At 43.6% G+C, this 22,450-nt stretch overlaps 1 protein-coding gene across 1 annotated transcript in view; it reads right to left on the bottom strand.

Annotated features, from left to right (window-relative positions):
* Nucleotides 1–3,601: 3,601 nt before the first annotated feature.
* The window catches only part of LOC138962407 (uncharacterized), a 36,039-nt gene continuing 17,190 nt past the window's right edge, over nucleotides 3,602–22,450 (bottom strand). The window contains exons 9-11 of the mRNA XM_070334211.1: nucleotides 9,098–9,175; nucleotides 8,324–8,527; nucleotides 3,602–7,309 (exon numbers count right to left, since the gene is read on the bottom strand). Coding sequence (XP_070190312.1) covers nucleotides 8,324–8,527; nucleotides 9,098–9,175 — 282 coding nt within the window. The 3' untranslated portion in view covers nucleotides 3,602–7,309. The remainder of the gene's footprint in view (nucleotides 7,310–8,323; nucleotides 8,528–9,097; nucleotides 9,176–22,450) is intronic.

The raw sequence follows: 22,450 nt of genomic DNA, 5'->3' as shown, positions 1-22,450 counted from the left end.
GAGGGGGGGGAGGGGGAGGGGGTGATGGATGATAAGGGGAGAGCGGGTGACTGATTGGTGCATGGTTTGTCCATTTTATTCGGATAGATCAGCCTTCCTTTTCCGCCGCCGGCTTTTCTTTTCAACGAACGAACGGATCCTCAAGTTTTGGTTTGTATTGCCGCTATTCTTTCCACTCATGTGCGTTCCCGTTCACTGATTGTAAATGTATCATCGACCCCTTCTCTGCTTTCTCGGGGGAGGAGGAGGGGGGGGGGAAGTAGGCTGTTTGTTTCTCCGGTCACCCAACGGTGATCACAACGACTTGAAAATTTTTCCAATGCCTTCTTTCAAATTTACCTCAGCTGATATTCCAGTACAGGTATACACATGACAAGCGTCAGATCGAAAACAAAAGGTACAATTGAGTAGCCCGGCCATTGGTTCAATTTTTCCGCTAAACCGGCGGTTATTTATGGACGACCACGACACCGTGAAATGCGCAACTTCCGGTCAAGAAGGACAACCCCAGACGAAAACCTCAAATGGGTGAAAAACGGAGCCATACGAGACAAAGAAAAAGAAGCAACGCAGTGTATAAGTAGCAGCCCGTAGAGTTTGCTTGAGTGGTATCACCACAAATCACCGTAAATCAAATCCCAAATGACCTGAACACTGCCCGTTTACTTGCCAGCCCCTTTTAATTCTCACTCGCCAAACAGGTCTAAGTGGCCGTCTCAATGCGGGAGTTGTTCGTTAAAAATTTATGCGAGCACTTTTAGATACGGTTACACTGAGGCCAGCAGCGGTGAAAGGTTGCGACCTGTCGGGGATATCAGTGAGGTTTTATAAGATCATGGGGGATGAAAGTCGGTGTTTGTGTGGGAAGTGTGTGTGTGTGTGTGTGGGGGGGTGTTGGCGAGTGTGTGTGTGTCAGCCGGTGTGCCGGTGTGTGCGTCAGTCACGGTGTGTGTGTGTGTGTCAGTGTGTGTGTGGTGCGGCGTCAGTGTCAGTGTGGGGAACGGGGGGGGGGGGGGGGGGGGCAGAGTGTGTGTTTGTCACGTGTGTGTGTGTCTGTGCGGTGTGTGTGTTATGACATTTGAAATCAAAGTTCATGGCTTTTCCTGGTTGCCGTTTTGTGCCAAATACTGGTTTGTTTGTTTGTTTGTTTATTTGTTGGTTGGTTGGTTGGTAAGTTTCATGATTCTGTGAATCATGTCTGTGTTTTGATGCTGAGGTCTCCACCGCTTCAAGTCAGTCACGGTCACAACAACGACCGGCGGGGTCACGCGGTAGAGGGTTGCGGAGAGAGGATGCCCGAAGCAACAGAGAATACCGAGTAGCGGGTCAAACTTGGCCACCGTAATTAAGAGATTACGCTGTCTATCCGCGTTTTGCTTGGAAAAATGACGGCCACCCACTGACCACTGGCTATCGCTTGACCTGCAAGCAGCAAAAGGTCAAGGAATAAACTGACCCTTACCAAAGAACTTCACAGTCCTCATGCACACGCTGACCATAGCCACTTGAGTGCCGGGGTCAGTCGAAAGCGGAGCCAGGACGGAAGGGGCTGACAAAAAGTTACTTTCTATCACCGAGTTGACCAGTAACTGGGGCTGACCGTGACCTAGAGAAAAGACTGTTTGGTACAGTGGTACCTGCCGTGCAAGGCCCGGGGCACCCTTGGGGCCTGCCGCAAGTGTCCCTATATATTGCAGGTGGCCTGCCAAGACAGGTAAACTGTGGTTGAGATAATCAGTAGACACAGGGCCTACAAGGAGGTGGTCTTTGTTGAGAGGTGTCACTCATTGCAGGGGCCTGATGTCACAGGTACCAGAGACATACATACATATTCTATCTATGTCTCTGCAGGTACTGTACCACTGTAGTCTTCAAAACGACTGGCCATTTGAAAAATCGGTAATTTTGAACTACCCACTAAGCTTCAACTCCACCTCTCCCCCTCCTACCACCAATATTTACTTTTGCAACGGCTTTTTCTGACTACATTTGTAACTAGGGCCAAAAATTATAAAAAGGAATAGTTACCTTGGGGTGTCTTAAGCTAACTAGCGACAAGAGTTTCTCCTCTCTCTTTTTCAATGTAAAACAAATTGGCTATAAAACACACTCAACCCCTCCTCGACCCACAACCCCCACCTCTCTAAATTACAAACAAACAAATCAATAAACAAACCAAGAACGAACAAACAAGACTGTTTCTATAAGCCCTTCAATTCACGTCTTCGCTATGACTACCAAAACATTAAATTAAAACACGAAATAAAATAAAATCAGATGGAAAGAAAAACATCCAAGCAATTGTCTCAGTCCCAAGTTTTAAATCAGTTTACTCAATACATTTTAAAAAAATGTAAACCCCGCCTAATAGTGGCGGGTAAAAACGGACCTAAACATGCCAACGCGTGTACTTGGGAGTTGCAGCTCAAGAGCGCATGAGAAGCAGAAGAAGAACAATCCATTTACGGCCTATGATTTCCTTGCGTTCTGAAGTGTTGAACACTAACACTCCACAAAGAGGTAAAGACTTGGTTGGACCCACCGAGTTACTCTGAAGATTACACAGGCTGGTCACTTTTGTTTGTTTTTGCATTATATGGCTTTCGTCGCCAATGATGGCATACCCCTCCTTCTCTGTGTTTGCCCAGCAATAAATCAATGTGCATTGGACATAATCAAACACTGCATTCAGAGAGAGAGAGAGAGAGAGAGAGAGAGAGAGAGAGAGAGAGAGAGAGCGACAGACAGACATTTTCTTTCTTTATTTGGTGTTTAACGTCGTTTTCAACAGTTCAAGGTTATATCGCGACGGGGAAAGGGGGGGATGGGATAGAGCCACTTGTTAATTGTTTCTTGTTCACAAAAGCACTAATCAAAAAATTGCTCCAGGGGCTTGCAACGTAGTACAATATATTACCTTACTGGGAGAATGCAAGTTTCCAGTACAAAGGACTTAACATTTCTTACATACTGCTTGACTAAAATCTTTACAAACATTGACTATATTCTATACAAGAAACACTTAACAAGGGTAACAGGAGAAAAAGAATCCGTTAGTCGCCTCTTACGACATGCTGGGGAGCATCGGGTAAATTCTTCCCCCTAACCCGCTGGGGGTACAGATACAAAACAGACAGACAGACAGAAGTGAGATTTGACTCATGCGGTTAACGTTTTTATGAACTTATGGTTGATTCCAACACAATCACTGTGAAATTCGAATAAATATCGCTTCAGAAACAGGATGATATTATGTTACATCATAGCATGGCTACATTTCACAAGAGGACACAATCATGGAGGATAACGGTATAAGGGAAACAACTCGTGCAAATGGCACTTACGGAGAAGTTGCCTCCCCTCCGCTATCATTGATTGTCCCAACACTTGACAGGGTTTTCCAACACACGTTATTCAACTTGGACACACACACATGCATTCTCCATCTTGCACGCGCACACACAGTCTCAATCTGCGTGCTAATTCATTTGCCTCAAACAGGTATTCATAATATAAAGCAGTAATGCTGATATTTGTGAAACAGAATTCTTTTTGGCTACATACATGTTCAACCATTCACAATAATTACAACAAACACATGGAAGTTTTTAAGTCTACTTTAATATATATATCAACATCCAGAACAAGTGAAACGCATAGCCATATGTGAACGGCAAACCAGAAAAGGTAACATGAATCATCAGACTAGTGGTTGACGCCTTCGAAATGGACAGGCAAACGCAACATGGTATACAACAGAAACCAGAATTCATATTTGCACCTGTACGTCATTTTTCTTTCCAAAACCCTGCTGGTTATAATTCTAGTCCTTTGCTTGTTACCTGCTGAATGTGGAAGACAAATTGGTAAAATGACCAATTATTCTCACCGACACAAAGACAGGACTGATGCAAATGTGCTATGTAACTGTTCGTCAGAGATGAAATGCCTCACACTGCCAAAATAACACTGTGTAACTTTATACTGAAACATTGAACAATGCTAACAATATTAATCAACAAACCTTGACAGACACAATGACAATGTGAACCAACACGTCTTTCAGACCCTTAATTTCACCTGAAAAATCATGAACATGTCATTAGTAATGGTCTTCAACACTAATCAAAAATAACATGGAAGAACAAGGCGTGCCATGAAAAAAATGTTCACTCAAAACGATAATCCAAACAACTTTAACATTGGCTATCAAACTCTTTTTGTTTTTCCCTCTCACTGACATAGTATAATAACACTGTCTGTATAAGGGAGAGAAATCAAGAGGATAGGGGAGGGGGAGAGAAATAACATCGGACCGTTCAACAATAACATACTAAGAAAAATAACCTAACTGTTCGGCAGGAAAACAGACATAAAAGTAAAAGAATATAAGCAGAATAACTGAGGTAGAAAAAAAACTCTATTTTGAAATCAATATTCAGTGCAGACACAGCCGCTTAACTTTCAATTTCATACGCATTGTATATAGCAATAGAAGCATTCAGACTACAAAAATATTTTGGTTATTATATCATACATGTCAGGCAGTCTTTCTTGTTTCAGATAAGAATAACTTTATTTTAAATGACTCGGCAAGTACTTGCTTTATGCACCAATGTAACCTGCAAAGATCTAAATTACACCTGAAAGAAACTCAACCATATCACTACCTTGATCTCTGAACACAAGGTCAGTAAGCAATACAGTGGTACCTGCCATGAAAGGACACCACTGGGGCCAGTGTCCCAAACTTTCAGGTGTCCTTTCATAACAGGTATATTTTTGGTCAAGTTCATAGACAAAGGGATAACAGGTGTCCTCTCTTCGGAGGGGCCTCACATTGCAGATACCACTAGACTTCAATTTTGAAGACACAATCATGTGCCCTACAGCTTATCAAGCAAAGCCTTACAACAAAGTATGCCCCAACACTTTCTTTCTTTCTTTATTTGGTGTTTAACGTCGTTTTCAACCACGAAGGGTTATATCGCGACGGGGAAAGGGGGAAGATGGGATAGAGCCACTTGTCAATTGTTTCTTGTTCACAAAAGCACTAATCAAAATTTGCTCCAGGGGCTTGCAACGTAGTACAATATATGACCTTACTGGGAGAATGCAAGTTTCCAGTACAAAGGACTTAACATTTCTTACATACTGCTTGACTAAAATCTTTACAAAAATTGACTATATTCTATACAAGAAAACACTTCACAAGGGTAAAAGGAGAAACAGAATCCGTTAGTCGCCTCTTACGACATGCTGGGGAGCATCGGGTAAATTCTTTCTCGCCCCAACCAATAGGGGACTCCCCCTAACCCACGGGGGGTGCCCCAACACTGTTGACACATCATTCAGCAAATCAAGTCAAACAAGGAGCAAATCAAACCTTCTAACGGTACAATTAATTTTTACAGCAGACCCAACATAAAACACACTACAACAGGAATTTCAGCAACAAGCTGTTTAAGAGCCTTAGTGTTGCCTTTACGATGACACACAGAAGAATGCAGCAAAGACGACCAATCGAGGGCAAAATCATTTAAAAATAATTACAAGAAACAAAACCAACCAATAAACAAGCGCTTTTATAAACAAAATCTTCAGAAGGAATATGTGCATTCAGTATTACTCCCCATCCCGTGAAAGATAAGCATGGAACAAATCAACAAACACAAAAACAAAACCAGTCAATCCTTCAGTTTTGTTTAGCAATGGTAATTCAAGTGGAGACAAATGTTCTTGCTGCAGGCACTTATGCTACAATCCTGGCTTTACTTTATACATTGTCCATTCTTATTCCTAGTTCAATGTACTAGACTGAATAGTAGTATCATCCACAGCAATATCTTTTCTCATAATTCCAGCTCAGCCATGGCAAGCAACTGTTACAGACTGTGTATTTTTTCATTCGCAGGGAAAGGCATTTGGCATTGGCAGAAAGCAAAAAATCCTTCAAGTTGCTTAACAAATTGCTATCATTTTAGCAGATCTGCAAACCTTTTTTTCAACGTTAGAAAAAGTGATGCAAAGCACAGCCTTTAACTTCCTGAAAAAAGTTTATGGCTATTTCTGTAAATTTGCTGAAGAAAATAAATCCTACCAACTGTTACGTGATACAATTTTACGTCTTTCAACAGAATATGAGTCTGGTGGGCATGAATACCGCTTTAGAGCTTTTCTCAAACCAACAACATTCAGCAGAGACTTCTTATCAGGTTGGTTCAAAAACGACATGAACCACACATCGATTCACAGCGTCTGATTTTTTTCTAATCAGCAAAGGAATTCAGCAAGTTGAATAATAAATAAAACTCTTTCACTACAAAGAAACAAAGACCACAATGTTCAGTCAGGTTGTTGTTTTCAAATGCGACTTGTGATAGAAATAAGGGAGGGGTAAGTGGGACTGATGGTGGGTTTAACTAGAACAACAAAGTTGCCTACTCTGTAAACAAACTAAATATTCAGTTCTCCCAAGTATACTGGAAGTTAGATTGCACAAAATAAATGCAAAAATAAACCGCAGGGTTAAAAAGTATGAACCAATTCTGCGTTCAATCAGAATTTTATTTCACTGTTGTAATATGCCTACATCCTACATTTATTGAGGTATACATCAGCTGAAATAACATGGCCTGACAATAATTATGTCAGAAACGATTCTCAAATCGAAGAACTTGAAAATAATCATTCAACACAAGCAGCATGGTAACAATCAAAGCAACAAACACACAAGCCATTAAAATTAAATTATTTACTGAGTACACAACAAACACGCATCTTACAAAGTCTTACAAGCACATAAAGTTGGAGCATAAACATTAAAATGATTCATGTTCACTAAGACCATGACAAAACTAAAACAAATAAAGTCTGGCGTGTTTAAAATACACTCTTTTATTTATTCACAAGGTAGTGTGATATTGTTAAAAGCCATTATTTGTGTTTTCAGCTATTACTGCGGATGATAATATACAAAAGTCTATAGATTTTTATCCCGTGCAAGATACATACTTGTACATGCACACAGTGAAGAAGAAATAGCTGCTTCTTTGAAACATTATGAACTGAACGGTCATCCAATGGAACAAGTAACAGGCCACAAACAGATATGTAGTCGGATGGCATAGATACAGAGTGGAGCATTCAGTAGAAAATCTGAACATCTCAAGCGATCAGAAGACCAATGACATTTCTTTCAACAACAATGTTGCCGCGGAGAAGAAATTGTGAAGAAATCCTCGGGTGTCCACTAGCACTCTGTGACTGTGACAGGTAATGGATGATTTGATTGGAGATGCCATCAAAACTGTGGAGACAAATAAAAGAAGGAATACATAAGTATCATAACCCTTTCCCGTGAAAATAAACTAACATGTCAACTGGTGCATGTTAAGCATCACTCAGGCATGGGAATTGAAAATTGTAAAAAAGGCTGAACATTTATAACTGAAGACGCGAAGCGTCAAGTCGACGGCGCTAAGCGCCTAGCTTTACTAGGGGGGTCTGGGGGCATGCTCCCCCGGAAAAAATTTTCTCCAAAGAACCCAGATGGTGCAATCTGGTGTCATCTGAGCTCCAAGTTTGCCATTAAATTCTGTTTTTAGAATCCGAGTTTTTAGTATCAATTTTTGCTGTTTTGAAGAAAAAATATATATACATGTATTATAAATTTGTTAAAAAATTGATCTGTTGAGACAAACAGGAAAATGTAACTTGTAACACAATCTGTGCAATCTGGTTTACTTTCAAACATAAAAGTTCAAGTAACTGAGGCGGGCGGTAGCAGTGCTTGAACAAAGTACGGAAAGTTTTCGCGGGCTTTTGCGCAAAGGCAAAAGTAACCGGTGCTTTTTTTGTGTGCCTCCCCCTTTTTTTTTTCCGGCGGAACAAAAAAAAATCTCGGCGGGGCGGACAATTCCCATGCCTGATCACTTTCAGATGACGAACGCACTGATACTATTTATCAATTTTTTCTTCAAAACTTCTTATAAGCAACACAAGCACTTCTGTCACAGCTATAATAATACACACATATCTTCAGTTCTTTCCTTAAAATGTATTTCTGTAAGTAACACAGACACTGCGATCAGGGATGCACAGCATACCCAAGATCTCCACAGCTGCTACTACAATGATACCTGCGATGAAAGGTCACCCTTGGGACCAGCCAAAAGTGGCCCTACATTGCAGGTGGCCTTTCATGACAGGTAAACTTTGGTAGAGATAATATAATAAGGGACAAGAGAAGGTGTCCTTTCAAGGGAGGTGTCCTCTCAGGGGAGGGTCCACACATCGCAGGTACTGCTGTCATACCACTTACTTATTTAGTGAAGGCCATGACAGCTTTCACGGACAAATGGTCCGAGGGGAAGTCCCTGGTAGGCAGGCCGCTGGTGGTGTCAATGACAGCACGGTCAATGGTCTTGAGCACACCAGTGGGCGCCAGAGAGCCGGCGCTGTAGAAAACATAGTCCACGGACCCCTTCAAGTTAGGCGAGAAGGTGGTCACCTCAGGCTCGCTCTTCTGCAAAAGCAACAGGTCGACATGTCTGAGTGTGGAACTTGGAAAGTTTCACTTAAAGTTACAAGTATTGTTATTTGTTTGACCTGTTAGTTTTTCCTTTCGAATACACTGTTGTAATGACCCCTCAAATCTAGTTATGTAAAACGATGACCCATGCTGGAAATGCATTTTCATGGCTTCACTTTTTCTTGGCCCAGAACAAATTCAGAATCAACATCAGAGAGGGAATGATGTTAAGGCACATTGGACATAAAATAAGTGACAGACTTTCACTTGATTATTCATTATTTCCACCAAGGAATTTTCAAGCAACCATGTACATAAAGGGAGGTTTTATGAGTTAATATATATTCTCAGCTAGTTTTGTCTGGCCTATTAACTAGCCAACCTGTCAGCTTGTGTAGTGTACTTTATCAATGGAAATTTTAATTCATTGCAGCTATTGTATACTCTTAAGAGCATCTCTACACTTCTTACAGAAAGAAAAGTTCTACTATGAAAAATTCCCATTGAACAAAGCTATTCATTGTATATACTTTCGTATGATCCACAAACACACAAAAAGCTTACTGTGACAGTAGCATAGGCACTCTTCAAGTTAGACGATGTGTGCTGGAAAGCCCTCCACAAGTGGTTCACCAAAGATTTCTGTAGCAACAAAAAGCACATGTGGTCAGTGACCAAAAAATGATGGCTGACTAAATTTTACACAAACATCACATTCGCAAATCAGATATTTAATCTTAATTTCATCTTTGTTACATCATTTATGCTTGCTTTCTTTGAGGAATGAACAAGCAACACTAAGCCAAGTCTTCATTTTTTCACTGTTATTTGTCTGCCTGTCCACTTAAAATACAAAATACTTAAGTCAAAGCACTAGTGATTGTTTTGTAGTGTCAATCATCAAAACATCCAGTAAATAAACTTTTCTTGTTTTATAGTTATTCCGTGGAAAAGAAATACAGGGGAACCCCATTTGAAGCCGTTTCCTCAGATTTGTGACCAGCTCCATTCAAAATGATACCAAAGTCGCTGAGGCCAAACAGAGAAAACAGAAATAAACCTGAGCAGTGGCCAAAATTTTGGATTTTGAGATTTTTGAATTTCTGCACTCTACCAACGTGTTTTAATCTATTCTGTAAATATCAATTTCAGATTCGCTTTGCAAATGTCAATTGGCTTTTTAAATACCTAAGTTAATTAAAACTAGTATGTGTGCCGGTGAACATATGCACTGATTTCTGTGATGAATGAGTGTGATAACCCTCGAATGACTAGTCCTGTGATAAATATTGTTCAATGACATATCTAGTCCTGTGATAATGATAGTTTTTAGCGTTAAACTTTTAACCTATTTGGAATCATGTTACTATTCCTGTTAGTGTACATATGCGTGCGCGAGTGTAGTATGCTTCGTATGGTATTTTTATCTGTTGTCTTATTATTTGTTTTGTCTTTTAATGTGCACCACACTGAAATTTCTCTGTATGAGATAATAAAGTATTCGTATTCGTATTCGTAAATATAATAACAAGAAGAGCAAACGCTCGATCGAGTCACTTTCGCAGTTCTGAATATTATATGAGGCATCAGATGGACAGGAAGAAATTGCTATTCACAACACAATGAGTCACGTTCACATAAAATTTGAGCCCGGTCACTTTTATAGTTTCCGAGAAAAGCCCAACGTTAAGTTGTGTGTTGCCGAACAGAAAAGGCTAGTTATCTCCCTTGTTTTTCTGATAACGTTCGTAAAAGGCTACAGATGTAAATACTTTGATGTAAAGAATAATCCTACAAAGTTTCAATCACATCCGATGAACTTTGTCAAAGATATAAAATGTCTAATTTTTCCTTTGACGCTGACCTGTGACCTTGAAAAAGGTCAAAGGTCAACGAAACCATCGTTAAAGTGTAGAGGTCATTGGAGGTCACGACTAAACAAAATATGAGCCCGATCGCTTTGATAGTTTCCGAGAAAAGTCCAACGTTAAGGTGGTGTCTACGGACGGCCGGCCGGCCGGACAGACTAACACTGACCGATTACATAGAGTCACTTTTTCTCAAGTGACTCAAAAATTGAAAATTTTATAAGTAAATTTTCATTTGATTAATATACTTACCTGAACCACATAAAGCATTGACGTAGTCTGAGATGCTACATGGTTGCCACTCCCAAAAAATGAAAAACCTGAAAGTATGTGGGGTGCAGGGGCAGCGCCCCTGCTGGGGGGTACGGGGGGCAACGCCCCCTATACGTTGAAAAATTTTACGATCTGAGAGCCATTATTTGGCCTCCCCTGCAAATTATTTACACAAAACAGCAAAAATTATATCCTCCTTCAAAGCAATTGATAACAGCACAACAAATACTTAATTAATCAACAGACAAATTATGCCTCATGAACAGTTCAGTTTACACTAAAGAAAAAGTCATACCTGAAGTCCAAGGAAATTGTTTCCAATCAAAAAGTTTTCAGTTCTGGGATGTTGGGTCTACCTCACTCTCAGCTCGAGAAACAAAAACTTGTTGCATGAATCCAATGTGAACTTTAACTACCTAACCTTGTCACCACACACCATGACATGTTAATTCCAAGAATAATAAACTGAAACACAGTTATGAAGTTGGTAGACAGAACAGATTTCAAGTCCAAAAACTAAGCCATATGTAGTTGGTGATACAGATAGTCCTCCAAAAATGACACTGACAGAAAAAGTGTAGATCTTGAACAATCCAGAACTTCAGAAGTCCAGGAAAAATGTATCAAAAAATGTATCAACAAGTTTTCAGTTCTGGGATCCCGGATGTGACTCATGATTAGCTTGCAGAACTAGTGCTTTCTTTCCGCTGCTCCCGTATTTGATAGGTTTGGAGCAAATGATGCAGAACCCTGTACCACTACCAGTCACATCAATCTTCTTCGGCCAAGTTCGATGCTCTGTGTTTGTGTCATTCTTCTCTGCTAGCCATTCCCACTTTTTTTTATACCCGCCTCCAGTTTCTCAAGCTTAGATGGATCGTCATCTTCACTGATGTACGGCATGTTGAAGCGAAATTTGCAACGGTTTTCACAACAAACTTTCTCGCATCGACAAATCGCATACACCTAGAAAAATGGCGGCTTTAGCAATGCCCGGATTCTCTCCTCCAGCCAAAAGAGCTTCAAAACTCGGATCGGAATCTCTGGTCAAAATTCAACCGAGCGAAACGGACCACAAATTTTTTTTCTGATTTTTTTTCCGCAACAAAATTCAAAAACCCGGAATTTCCGGCTGTGGACATTTTCAAAAACCGGATTTCCGGCCCCAGGCCGGAAGAGTGGCAACCATGCTGCTAAGGTCTGAAAAGGCTACCCGTCTTAAACAATTTTAAAGGGAAGTAACCCCACCACAAAAAGTGTAAACGTAGCCATGGTAATGACCATATACCCGGGGAGTTACCTCCCATTGGTGTATGCTACGTCACTACCGCTACTCAACACGTGGTCAATATCATACGGCTTTAAAGAAAAAAACTAAAAAACCCATAAGCGGGGTTGGCGGGAGGGAATTCACTATGTGATTCGGGTAAGTATATTAATCAAATAAAAATGTACTTATAAAATGTTCGATTAAATTACATATTCTTACTCCGAATCACATAAAGCAGATAGCTTCAACAAGGCAGTGGGAACCTAAAATATACTACGAAGAGGACTTGACCCGCTTCTGCTTGCCGCAAGACGGGCGTAGGAAGGGGAATGTCTTGTCGATTCCCGACGACGTTTCTCAAAATTGATGAAACATCGTCTACCTTCAAAAAAGCTGTTCGTACAACATCATAGCATCCTCCTGAACTGAGGACTGCTAAAGTCAATGCCCAGTTCTAGAATAGTGCACTCTAGCAGGTGCTGGAGGAAGGGCTGACTGCCCCCCCTCCCCCCCTCCCCCCTTTGTTTGAAACCACTCATGGATTTGCCTCATGATGGTAAAAAACCACCCAGATAAGGTCAGCTTAGATAAAATCCTTATCACCTCAAGTCTGGTTGAGACCTGAGCGAAACTGACTTAAAGCTTCGTGAGTTACGTCTTCCGGAAAACCGGAAAGAGCGTCAACCTCACTGACTCTGTCTTGCTCCTGACTGACAGAAAGAGTGAAAACCTCTTGCAATCAGCTAACCGGGAAGACAGTCCTAACTCTAAAAAGAGAACTGAGAAAGCTCAGAAGACAACGAACCTGTCGTCAAAGGCAAACGAGTAGTGAAAAAACGAACGAAAACCTGTGCGTCTCACCTTTGGATCGAACAAAGAGAGTTCCGACTGACCAAGAGTGAAACACCCTCCGGGGAGTGAAACGCTGAAAGGTTAGAGCTTGAGTAAGCCACAGCACCATAGTCTCCCAGAGGTAGACGCTAATTGTTTGTAATGAACCAGGGGCAAGAAGCCTTATCCCTTGTTCACTGACAAGAGGCATGGCAAACTGTCGAAACTAATTCTGGCATTTTCTAGACTCTTCGGAAATGCCCTAAAACTGAAAACGAAGGAAATAACTTCCAGTCTCGGCGAATATGCGACCTCCGATCAAAGATGGACCGAGATTCGCTAATCAGCAAACCCCCGCGCCCAAAATTGCTGCCTTTCGAACACAGCTCTCGTAAGGGCGCCGCGAAAGAGGGCACCCTGAAAGCATTGTACACAGTACATAACCAGCTGGTTAAGTGCGTATCATAAAACGCTGCACTAGATGTTCCCAGCGGTCACCCATCCTAGTACTAACCGAGCTCGAAGTTGCTTAACTTCCGTGATCGACCAAGACCAATGCCCTGAGTAATCCTGTTAGGGTCCAACCACTGACACGTCATGTGTTGAAACTAGCTCTGAATAGGAATAGACTTGAATCAGTCTAGAGAGGGTGAATCCCAAAGCGGCTTAAGCGCTAGCGGGAAAGGTCTTAAAGTAATTTCACTAGCAAGAAGCTATGAATTGGTCTTAAAGTAATTTCACTAGCAAGAAGCTATGAATTCCAATCAACCTAGGATGGAAGCAAGCGTCCTAGTGGGCGCTTGCTGTAGTGCCGAACCTGGAACGATCAGTGCCTAAGGATGTCCACTCAGAACTGAGTCGGACGAACTCTCCGGGTGACCGCAAGAACATCATGCCTCTCCTTACGATAAACGAGAGTGACTCCTGAGTACTTGATACCAGAGCCCTTCTCGGTGAGGAAAAGCTCATGAAAGAGTAAAAGCGTTCCTGAAGTTCCTTAAACCTTAAGAAACACTCACCTCCCTATGAACCGAGGCTGTGAAACACAGCCTGTTCCAATTCGGTTAGCCAAAAGTAGGCTACTGCTGGTGCATGACCTGCTACGAGTGCCTACCCAAGCATGACCGAGAGTGTGACGCAGTACAGCTTTCCTGCGTTAGAGTCCGAGTCTAACAAAGACAAGGACTCATGGGTTGTGACAGAAACCCTCTTGCTACTTGGATTTGGGAGTCTGTTTATCTGCGTTCTAACCGAAGTAGAATGCTAATCAGACTCATAGCAATCCTATGTAGCGGCAGGAAACGACAAATAATGGTACGAAAAATTGTCCAAAAACGTCGCTTCCTGATAAAGAGAGACGGCCAGAGGAACTGGAAACCAGAACCACCCGACGGAATAATCCTCTACCCCTTCCTGCCTCAGTTGGCGAAGATGGTTGGAGGTAGCTGCCTGCCATAACGGTGTGGTCGGAGTAACCGGAAATTGGAAACCCAACTGGCCGCACATTATCCTCTACCAGTCCATGCGTAAGCAGAGGAAGCTAGTACGAGGAAGCAGTGACTTTTGGTTGTGTGTCAGCAACCGAAAGTGCAGAATCACGGTGGCCGACGCCTGGTGTGACTGGTGACGCATGAACAAAATGGCTGAAAGCCGTAGTGCCCGTACGCCAGTCTGCTTGTAGGCAATTGACTGCGTATCAAAAACCAAAACAGAAATCAAAGAAAGGCTGGTCGGCATAACCGGAAACCGGGAAGCCAACCTGTAGTCTACCAGCCAGCCTTCTATGTCATGTATGAAACCTGGAAATGTCTGTTCCTGTAAACTTTTATGACGGAAATGTAATCTATAGGGTACGGAGAGTCAAAGTAGCTTGGTTGCCTAAAGTTGCACTTTGGGAAATTCTCAGAATCCAAGATGGCCGCCCAACGGTCATCTTGAAGATGGTCAATATATAACTTTTGATCCAGATGGGCTAAAGAGTCGTGTAATACCTCAATATAGGTTTTTTTGATGTCAGCGAGTTCATTTCTGAGGTTGGTTTGTCAATCCTGTCAACAGAATCCAAGATGACCGCCAAGATGGCCACCAAAATATCTAAAAACACATTTCTTGCCATCTTGTGCGGCGTTTTTATGACAAATATAATAAACAGGTTACAGTACGATGAAGGCCTCGGGTGTGGACGTGCTGCTCACGTCGGCCTTCGCTGGTATCGCTGGCATCACCACAGGCAAGTCCTGGACCAATGCACTCCGTGCCTATCGTCTCGTGACAACAGTGCTGCTCCAGAGTTTCTTTCAGACAGGCGCGAAGACATACCACGAGCTGAACGAGTACCTGGAGACTACCAGACAGCACCCGACAGGGAGGTTGTGGGTGGATTGCATGATCAAGCCCACTCTGCTGGCTCTGCAGTTCCTGCGTGCAGAGAGAGATGGTGACTTTCTCCTCCAGCAGATCCATACTTCTTTGCGGCCGGGCACATGAACTACGCGCGCTACATGACATGGTATCTGAGGCTGGCCGAGAACCTGCCCAAGGCGGCCAAGGACGACCTGCTGAATGGCGCACACGTCTGTCGACACTCGGACGGTGGGACGGCAGTACCAGCAGACCAGTTTGGTGAACGGACCTACATCAAGCGAGGAAAAGGTGCAGGTGGGCTGAAGGGCATCTCCACGAACGCCGAGCAAGTTGCAGCGTGGGTCAGCAGCTTCAGAATCTGTGCCCACCTTGACCAGGCATTAGAAGATATGTACTGCCCTGCAGAGGAGGAGGAAGAAAAGGCGATGGGTCTCGATGGTGGGGATCGACAGAAGGAGAGCAAGCACAAAGAGGAAGGTGAAAGAAGGCGAGCGATGGACGCAGCAGACCGGACAAAGATTGCAGAGGAACTGCAGAAGCACTCGCACCCTCTCATTGTTGAGTCCACTGACCTGTACAACATCGTCAACGGGCAGATCGCGCCAGCAAAAGTAAATGTCCAAGATGCACTCAAGATCGGCAGCACTCAAAGTGAGCAGTTCGCCGCTTCGCTTCACGGCACATTCCATGGCCCGATCGAGAGGAAAGTGAAGACCATGCAGGAGATGAAAAAGGTAGTGGTTGTGAAAGACAAGGCCATCTTTGACATTGAAACATTATTCGTACGGCTTCAGATCATTGGGCAACAACGTGGTGTGAAGGCGACAGACATCTTCAAGTACGAACTCAGTCCCGTACCTCCATCTCTCATCGACGAGTTCGGGTGTTTGAGGAAAGGAGACAAGGCAAGTGTCTTGGGAATATAACATGGTTCGTGCTGTTGCTCTGAATGTAATGCACAAGACGATGCACGGAAAGAAAGAAATTGATTTGATGGATATCCCCTTATATCGTGGTAAGAAAGTACATAGCGCACAACAGTTTAGAAAAGAATTAGTAAGTATGAAAGTTGTTGAACCTTGTGCAATTGGCTTTTGGAGGAGGAAATTTAATTATGAAATTGATAAGAAAGATTGGCTGACTAGTTTTGAATCGGTTAAAGAAACAAGGTTGCGTGTATTACAATGGAAATTACTTCACAATATTTATCCCACAAACATTATGTTATGTAAAATGAAAGTTGTGGAGGACAATGTCTGTTCATATTGTAGCAATAGCGTTGATTATATAGAACACTTTTTTCTCTTTTGCCCAGTGGTGATTGAGTTTTGGAAACAGATAGAATTTTATATTTGGGTACATATGGATAAACAAATAGAGTTAACAGTGCACGAAATTATGTTTGGTGTTAAAAATCGAAAAATGCAAGCAACCCTGTTGAAAGAATTGAACCGTATAATTTTGGTTGCTAAAATGTGCATAAGTATTTATAAAAAAACAAAGGCTTCAATTCCTCTCTTTGTTTTATTCGAAAAGCAATTGCAGATCAGAAATGTAAAATTATGACTTTTATTCCTCTTTTTTATTTCTTTTATTTTTCTATTCTTATTTCTTTTATTTTTTTCTCCTTCTCTTCTCATTTCTAGATACGGACCCAAAGTTACACCAAGATGTATATAGTGGATGTCATACTGTGTTTTTTGTGTGTGTATAATTATAATGATATGCATTTTAAATACATATTTCAACGGGAAAAAAAGAAAAAAAGCTATGGTCTAAGCAAATAGTAACACAATCTTGGGGCAACCAAGGAAAATTGTCTAAGGGTACAAGTAAGAAAAAAGTTTTTCATTAATTTTGATACTATATACTTTTTGAGTGGTAAATGTTGAAGGATGAAAGAAAATATATTGTGAGTGGACGGATGCATGTTATTCATTAAAAGCCCCACAATGATGTGCTTGGCAAAAAAAAAAAAAAAAGAAAAAAAAAAAAAAAAAAAAAAAAAAAAAAAAGAAACTGGTGTTGTTTGACAGGTACCATGAGAATCAGCCAACTGCGAAGGACCACGAGAGGATGAGGAGGGCAGGGGAAGGATCAAAGGACTTCCGTCTGACACCCACAACCCCCCTCCCACACAGAGAAGCTATCATGAAGAACGCCAACAACAAACGCCTCCTCAGCAACATCCTCTCTGGATATCCTCTGCAGAACAACGTGGAGCTAGTCAGCAGTTTCGATTGTCTTGTCACCCATGAGGAGGCGGATATCACGCTGTGCACCTCCATGCTGAAGGCTGCAGCAGGCGGGGCGGAGACGATCAGGGTGCTGTGTGGCGACACTGATGTGTTCGTCCTTCTCGTGTACTGGGCATGGAGGAAGAGGATACAGAAGAGCATCCAGATGGAGAAGTGGGACGGCACGGTGCTTGACATTCGCGCAACAGTGGACAAATTGGGGGACAAGTGTGGTCAGCTACTCGGCATGCACGCCTTATCGGGCTGCGACACCGTGTCGTACCCCTGTTACAAGGGCAAGAAGTTGGCGCTCAAGGTGCTTGGAAACAGCGACATCCCAGGCCTGCAAGATGTCCTTGGGGAGCCAGACGTCAGTCATGACCAACTTAACTATTTCGCTGCGCGTCTAAATTTCCCCTGTGTTCCCTGCCAACGCGCGATTTAGAGCCATTTTGAAAAAATTATTAAAAATCAACAACACAAGATAACCTTACATACCTTATGTTTTTGCAAAGTTTGGAACTTACTCTTTTAGAAAATATATGAAACATTTGAAAGTACATACCTTTTGTTGTCTTCATATCCAGGCAAAATATCCAATTTGAAGCAAAACAAAAAAACTTTCTACGTCATGGGTTCATCATACACAATGTCATGATCGACACTTGCATTGCCTGAATCATCACCCAAATGATCGTCCATTGGCACAAAATCGTCACCAGAATCTAAAATATCATCTCCACTATCATCATCACTGAGGTCAAGATCAGAACCGTACTGAATAACACGTTCTAGCACTCTTTTCAAGTTACTACGTCTCAGCAGAACGATCCGCCATCTTGGAAAAGTCAAAACACGTGGGTCGCACACCGTCAACAAAATTTTTATTAATCCCAACAATTTAAGAGAAGGAACTGTTTACAGTGAATGGTACCACTGTAGACAGATAGAAGTTCATTGCAGGGGTTGTTTCCCTTAGTCAGCAGGACCGTTTACACCATTAAAAATTCGTGATATCCGTCGGAACTCAAGTACCGGCACGCAGCCAACGCTAAACACAGGTGTCGGAATTCCAGTTCCGACACGCAGCGAATGAGTTAAGGCCACTGCCGACTCATTCTTCCTCGCGCTGTACAGTCAGAAGAAGGCCAAGTCCCTCAATGGTGCAAGATCCAAACTGTATCTGGGCAGGAAGAAACCACCACCTCTGCAACAGATTGCAACCTGAGGCTGCATGCTCTCCGAGCACATCTGCAGATGATGTTGTGGAAGGCAGCAGACCAGAAAGATCCACCGGCCGAGGCTCATGATATCCGCTGCTTCGGATGGGATGTCGATGAATCTGGTGCTGTAACACCATCGCTGTCTAATGCGCCGATAGCACCGCAGCAGCTCTTAGATGTCGTGAGCTGTAGTTGCAGCGCCGAGGGGAAAGCGTGCAGCGAGAAGAAGTGCAGTTGCCACAGTGGGAGACTTACGTGCACTGAATACTGTTATTGCGAGGGAGGAGATGCCTGCTGCAGTCCTTACACGAAGCATGAGCCTGTGGTGGAGGAGGAGGACGAGGAGGAGGAAGAAGAGGAGGAAGAGGAGGAGGAAGAGGAGGAGGAAGAGGAGGAGGAAGAGGAGGAGGAAGAGGAGGAGTTTGTTGAAGACGACCTGTAAGACGAGAAAGAAGCTGACATTGAAGAAGGAGATATGGTTTCAAAGTTTGAATCGTTTGCTGTAACGCAAGAGCAGTAGAGTTCTATTTCGGTCGTGGCGTGCCAGCTAAGCTGCTTTTGGACATGGACTTTCCCACCTGCAGCTTGATTGAGGTCCTGAAAGTTGCCTCTTTAACTGGATGCTAACATGTTCTTTCAGACAAAAGACAAACAATATGGCGTTTTCCTTATTTTTGTGTGACATTGATTTGAGCGTGAATGACGTTTACCTGCCATCTTGGCAGCCATCTTGCATCTGGGTGATATCAGAACGGCTTCCCAGCCTTTGGAAACATGGTCAGCACTAAGATCATGAATCTAGCTGCTTTAGAAACCCAGATATGGCGAGAAATGTGTTTTTAGATATTTTGACGGCCATCTTGGATTCTGTTGACAGGATTGACAAACCAACCTCAGAAATGACATCAAAAAAACCTATATTGAGGTATTACACGACTCTTTAGCCCATCTGGATCAAAAGTTATATATTGACCATCTTCAAGATGACCGTTGGGCGGCCATCTTGGATTCTGAGAATTTCCCAAAGTGCAACTTTAGGCAACCAAGCTAATTTGACTCTACATACCCTATAGATTACATTTCCGTCATAAAAGTTTACAGGAACAGACATTTCCAGGTACTCTTTTTGGCAAGTAGACTACTGCCAGAAGCCTCCCAAGACAAAGTGTCCTCAGGAAATATCTGGAAGTTACTTTCGCCGCCAAATCAAGTGCCTCCCTGAGTTTGGCCGAAAAACCAGAACGCGTCTGTTCATTGCGAAAAGGCTGAGAGTCAGACGCGAAGACCGACGGGCAAAGCCGTAGTGCCAGTTGCCTGTGGCCAAAAGGGTGATCAGGATAACCGGAAGACGGAAACCCGACCGAACGGAAGTCGTCCTGTCTCACCTCATGCCTAGGCTGAGGGTGAAGAGAGGAAGAGACGAAATCCTAAGCCACAGGAACCGAAAGTGCATTAGTCGACACGGCGGACAGGCAGGACGACCAATGCACAGGTTGAGGCTGAAAGCCGTGATGCCCGTAGGCCAGCTGTTGTCCCGAACTCCCCGAAGTACGCAAGCAATCGTCAGTGAAAGGAACAAAAGTTTCGGCTGCCGATTCAGGTGCTGGGCTATGAGCCAACAGCAAAGGAACCGGAACATTAGCTAACCCTCTGCCGGAAGGAGAGGGCTAGGCCAAACCTGAGAGAGGTGGTAAGCCACAGAGGGTGACTCCTCAATCCGGAAGAAGGAGTCCTCCTCCTTCAAAATCCGGAAGTCATACATTACCAACGGGGCAACCGAAACAGAAACCTCCGAAAACAATGCACCCTCAGAAAAATATCTGGATGTTACTTCCGCCGCCAACTCAAGTGCAACCTTAAGCTTGGACGAAAAACCAGAGCGCGTCTTTCTTTCTTTATTTGGTGTTTAACGTCGTTTTCAACCGTTCAAGGTTATATCGCGACGGAGGGAAGGGGGGTGATGGGATAGAGCCACTTGTCAATTGTTTCTTGTTCACAAAAGCACTAATCAAAAATTTGCTCCAGGGGCTTGCAACGTAGTACAATATATTACCTTACTGGGAGAATGCAAGTTTCCAGTACAATGGACTTAACATTTCTTACATACTGCTTGACTAAAATCTTTACAAACATTGACTATATTCTATACAAGAAACACTTAACAAGGGTAAAAGGAGAAACAGAATCCGTTAGTCGCCTCTTACGACATGCTGGGGAGCATCAGGTAAATTCTTTCTCGTCCCAACCAATATGGGACTCCCCCTAACCCGCGGGGGGCCAGAGCGTGTCTGCTCACCAACGAAAGACAGAGTCAGACGCGGAGACAGACGGACAAAGACCGTAGTCATAGTTGCTTGTGGTAAAAGGGTGACGGGATAACCGGAAGACGGAAACCCAGCCAAACGGACTTCATCCTGCCTCATCTCATCCCCAGGATGAGGATGACGGTAGGAAATGTCGAAGTCCGAAGCCACAAGAACAGAGAGTGCAGTAGCCAACACCGCGGACGGGTGGAATGACTGTTGCACATGCTGAGGCTGAAAGCCTGGATACCCGTAGGCCAGCCGTTGTTCCAAAAACCCAGACGTACATGTATATACGTAACTGTCAGTGAGAGGAACAACATTTCTGGTCGGAACCAAAACTTCGTTTTCTTAACTTCTGCCGCAGCTTCAAGCACAACCTTGAGCTTAGACGGAAATCCAGAACGTGTCTGCTCGCTAGCCAGAGACTGTGCATCAGAATCATCAAGCGACGGATACGGCCGAAGTCACAGTTGCTGGTGGCAGACTGATGAACTGGATGACCGGAAACCGGAAACCCATCCACCCGGAAGCCGTCCTGACTCGCACCCTGACTGGAATGAGGGTGAAAGTAAGAGGAGGCAAAACCCCGGAGCCACCGGAACTGAATAGGCAGTAGCCCCAACACCCAACGGGTGGAGTGACGTTTGCCCTGGCCGAGGCTGAAAGCCTGTATGCCCGTAGGCCAGCCGCTGTTCCTCACTCACCGACATCCGAGAGGAAGCGTCAGGAAGAGGAACAGTGTATCCGGACAGAGCCGGAAAAGCAACAGACGAAGCCGCACAATGCGGAAGCGAAGGTTGCGTGGACTGGGGCCGGAAGCCCGAACGCCCGTAGGCCAGTCCTCGGTCAAATCCAGTCAAGACCTCTACGTGTACTTGAGATGGAGGACCTATGCTTCCGGTTAAAACCGGAAGCGCAGTTCCGAAAACGGATGCCGCCTTTGCTCTGAAACGGCCAAGCACGCAATGTGAATTGGGCGAGTCAGAACAGAAGTTTGCGGGTTGTGATCCTGCACCAAGGAACTGTCTCCCAGAAGGGAGCGTCCGTTAGCCTCACGAGGGCTGGTGGACCAGTTCGACTTACCGCAGCGTCAACCACGGAGAAGACGAAGAAGCAAGGAGATCCTTCCCGGAAAACGTCGCCGATGGCCATCCAAGACACCAAACCACAAGAGTCACCCACTGATGGGGGGAAACCACCGGCAGGCGGCGTGGGACGCTGCAATTCTTCTATCCCAAACTGCGGAACTCTGGAAATAAAGAGCTAAGCAGTATAGACACCAGAGCGCCATGCTCCGATGCCTAAAAGAGGGAAAGCAAGAAGAAAAAGAAGTCAAAGACATGCTTAACTGCCCCCCAAACACATGTTCATTTGGGGCAGAAGTAGTAACGGACATAACGGTATTACATGCTTAGTCCGAAACAACACAATTACAAAAGGTCTGGTAGATCCATGACATAAGCCTTGCCACGTTTTATCAATGTCAGCCATGCTGACCAACAAAAATGGCGGCCAAATAATAAGTTACTGGAAAATGTACAAGTC

Source organism: Littorina saxatilis, linkage group LG3 (assembly GCF_037325665.1).
Source record: "Littorina saxatilis isolate snail1 linkage group LG3, US_GU_Lsax_2.0, whole genome shotgun sequence".
NCBI lineage: Eukaryota > Metazoa > Mollusca > Gastropoda > Littorinimorpha > Littorinidae > Littorina > Littorina saxatilis.
The sequence above is the reverse complement of the archived record's forward strand: the minus strand, read 5'-3'. Positions and strand labels throughout refer to the sequence as shown.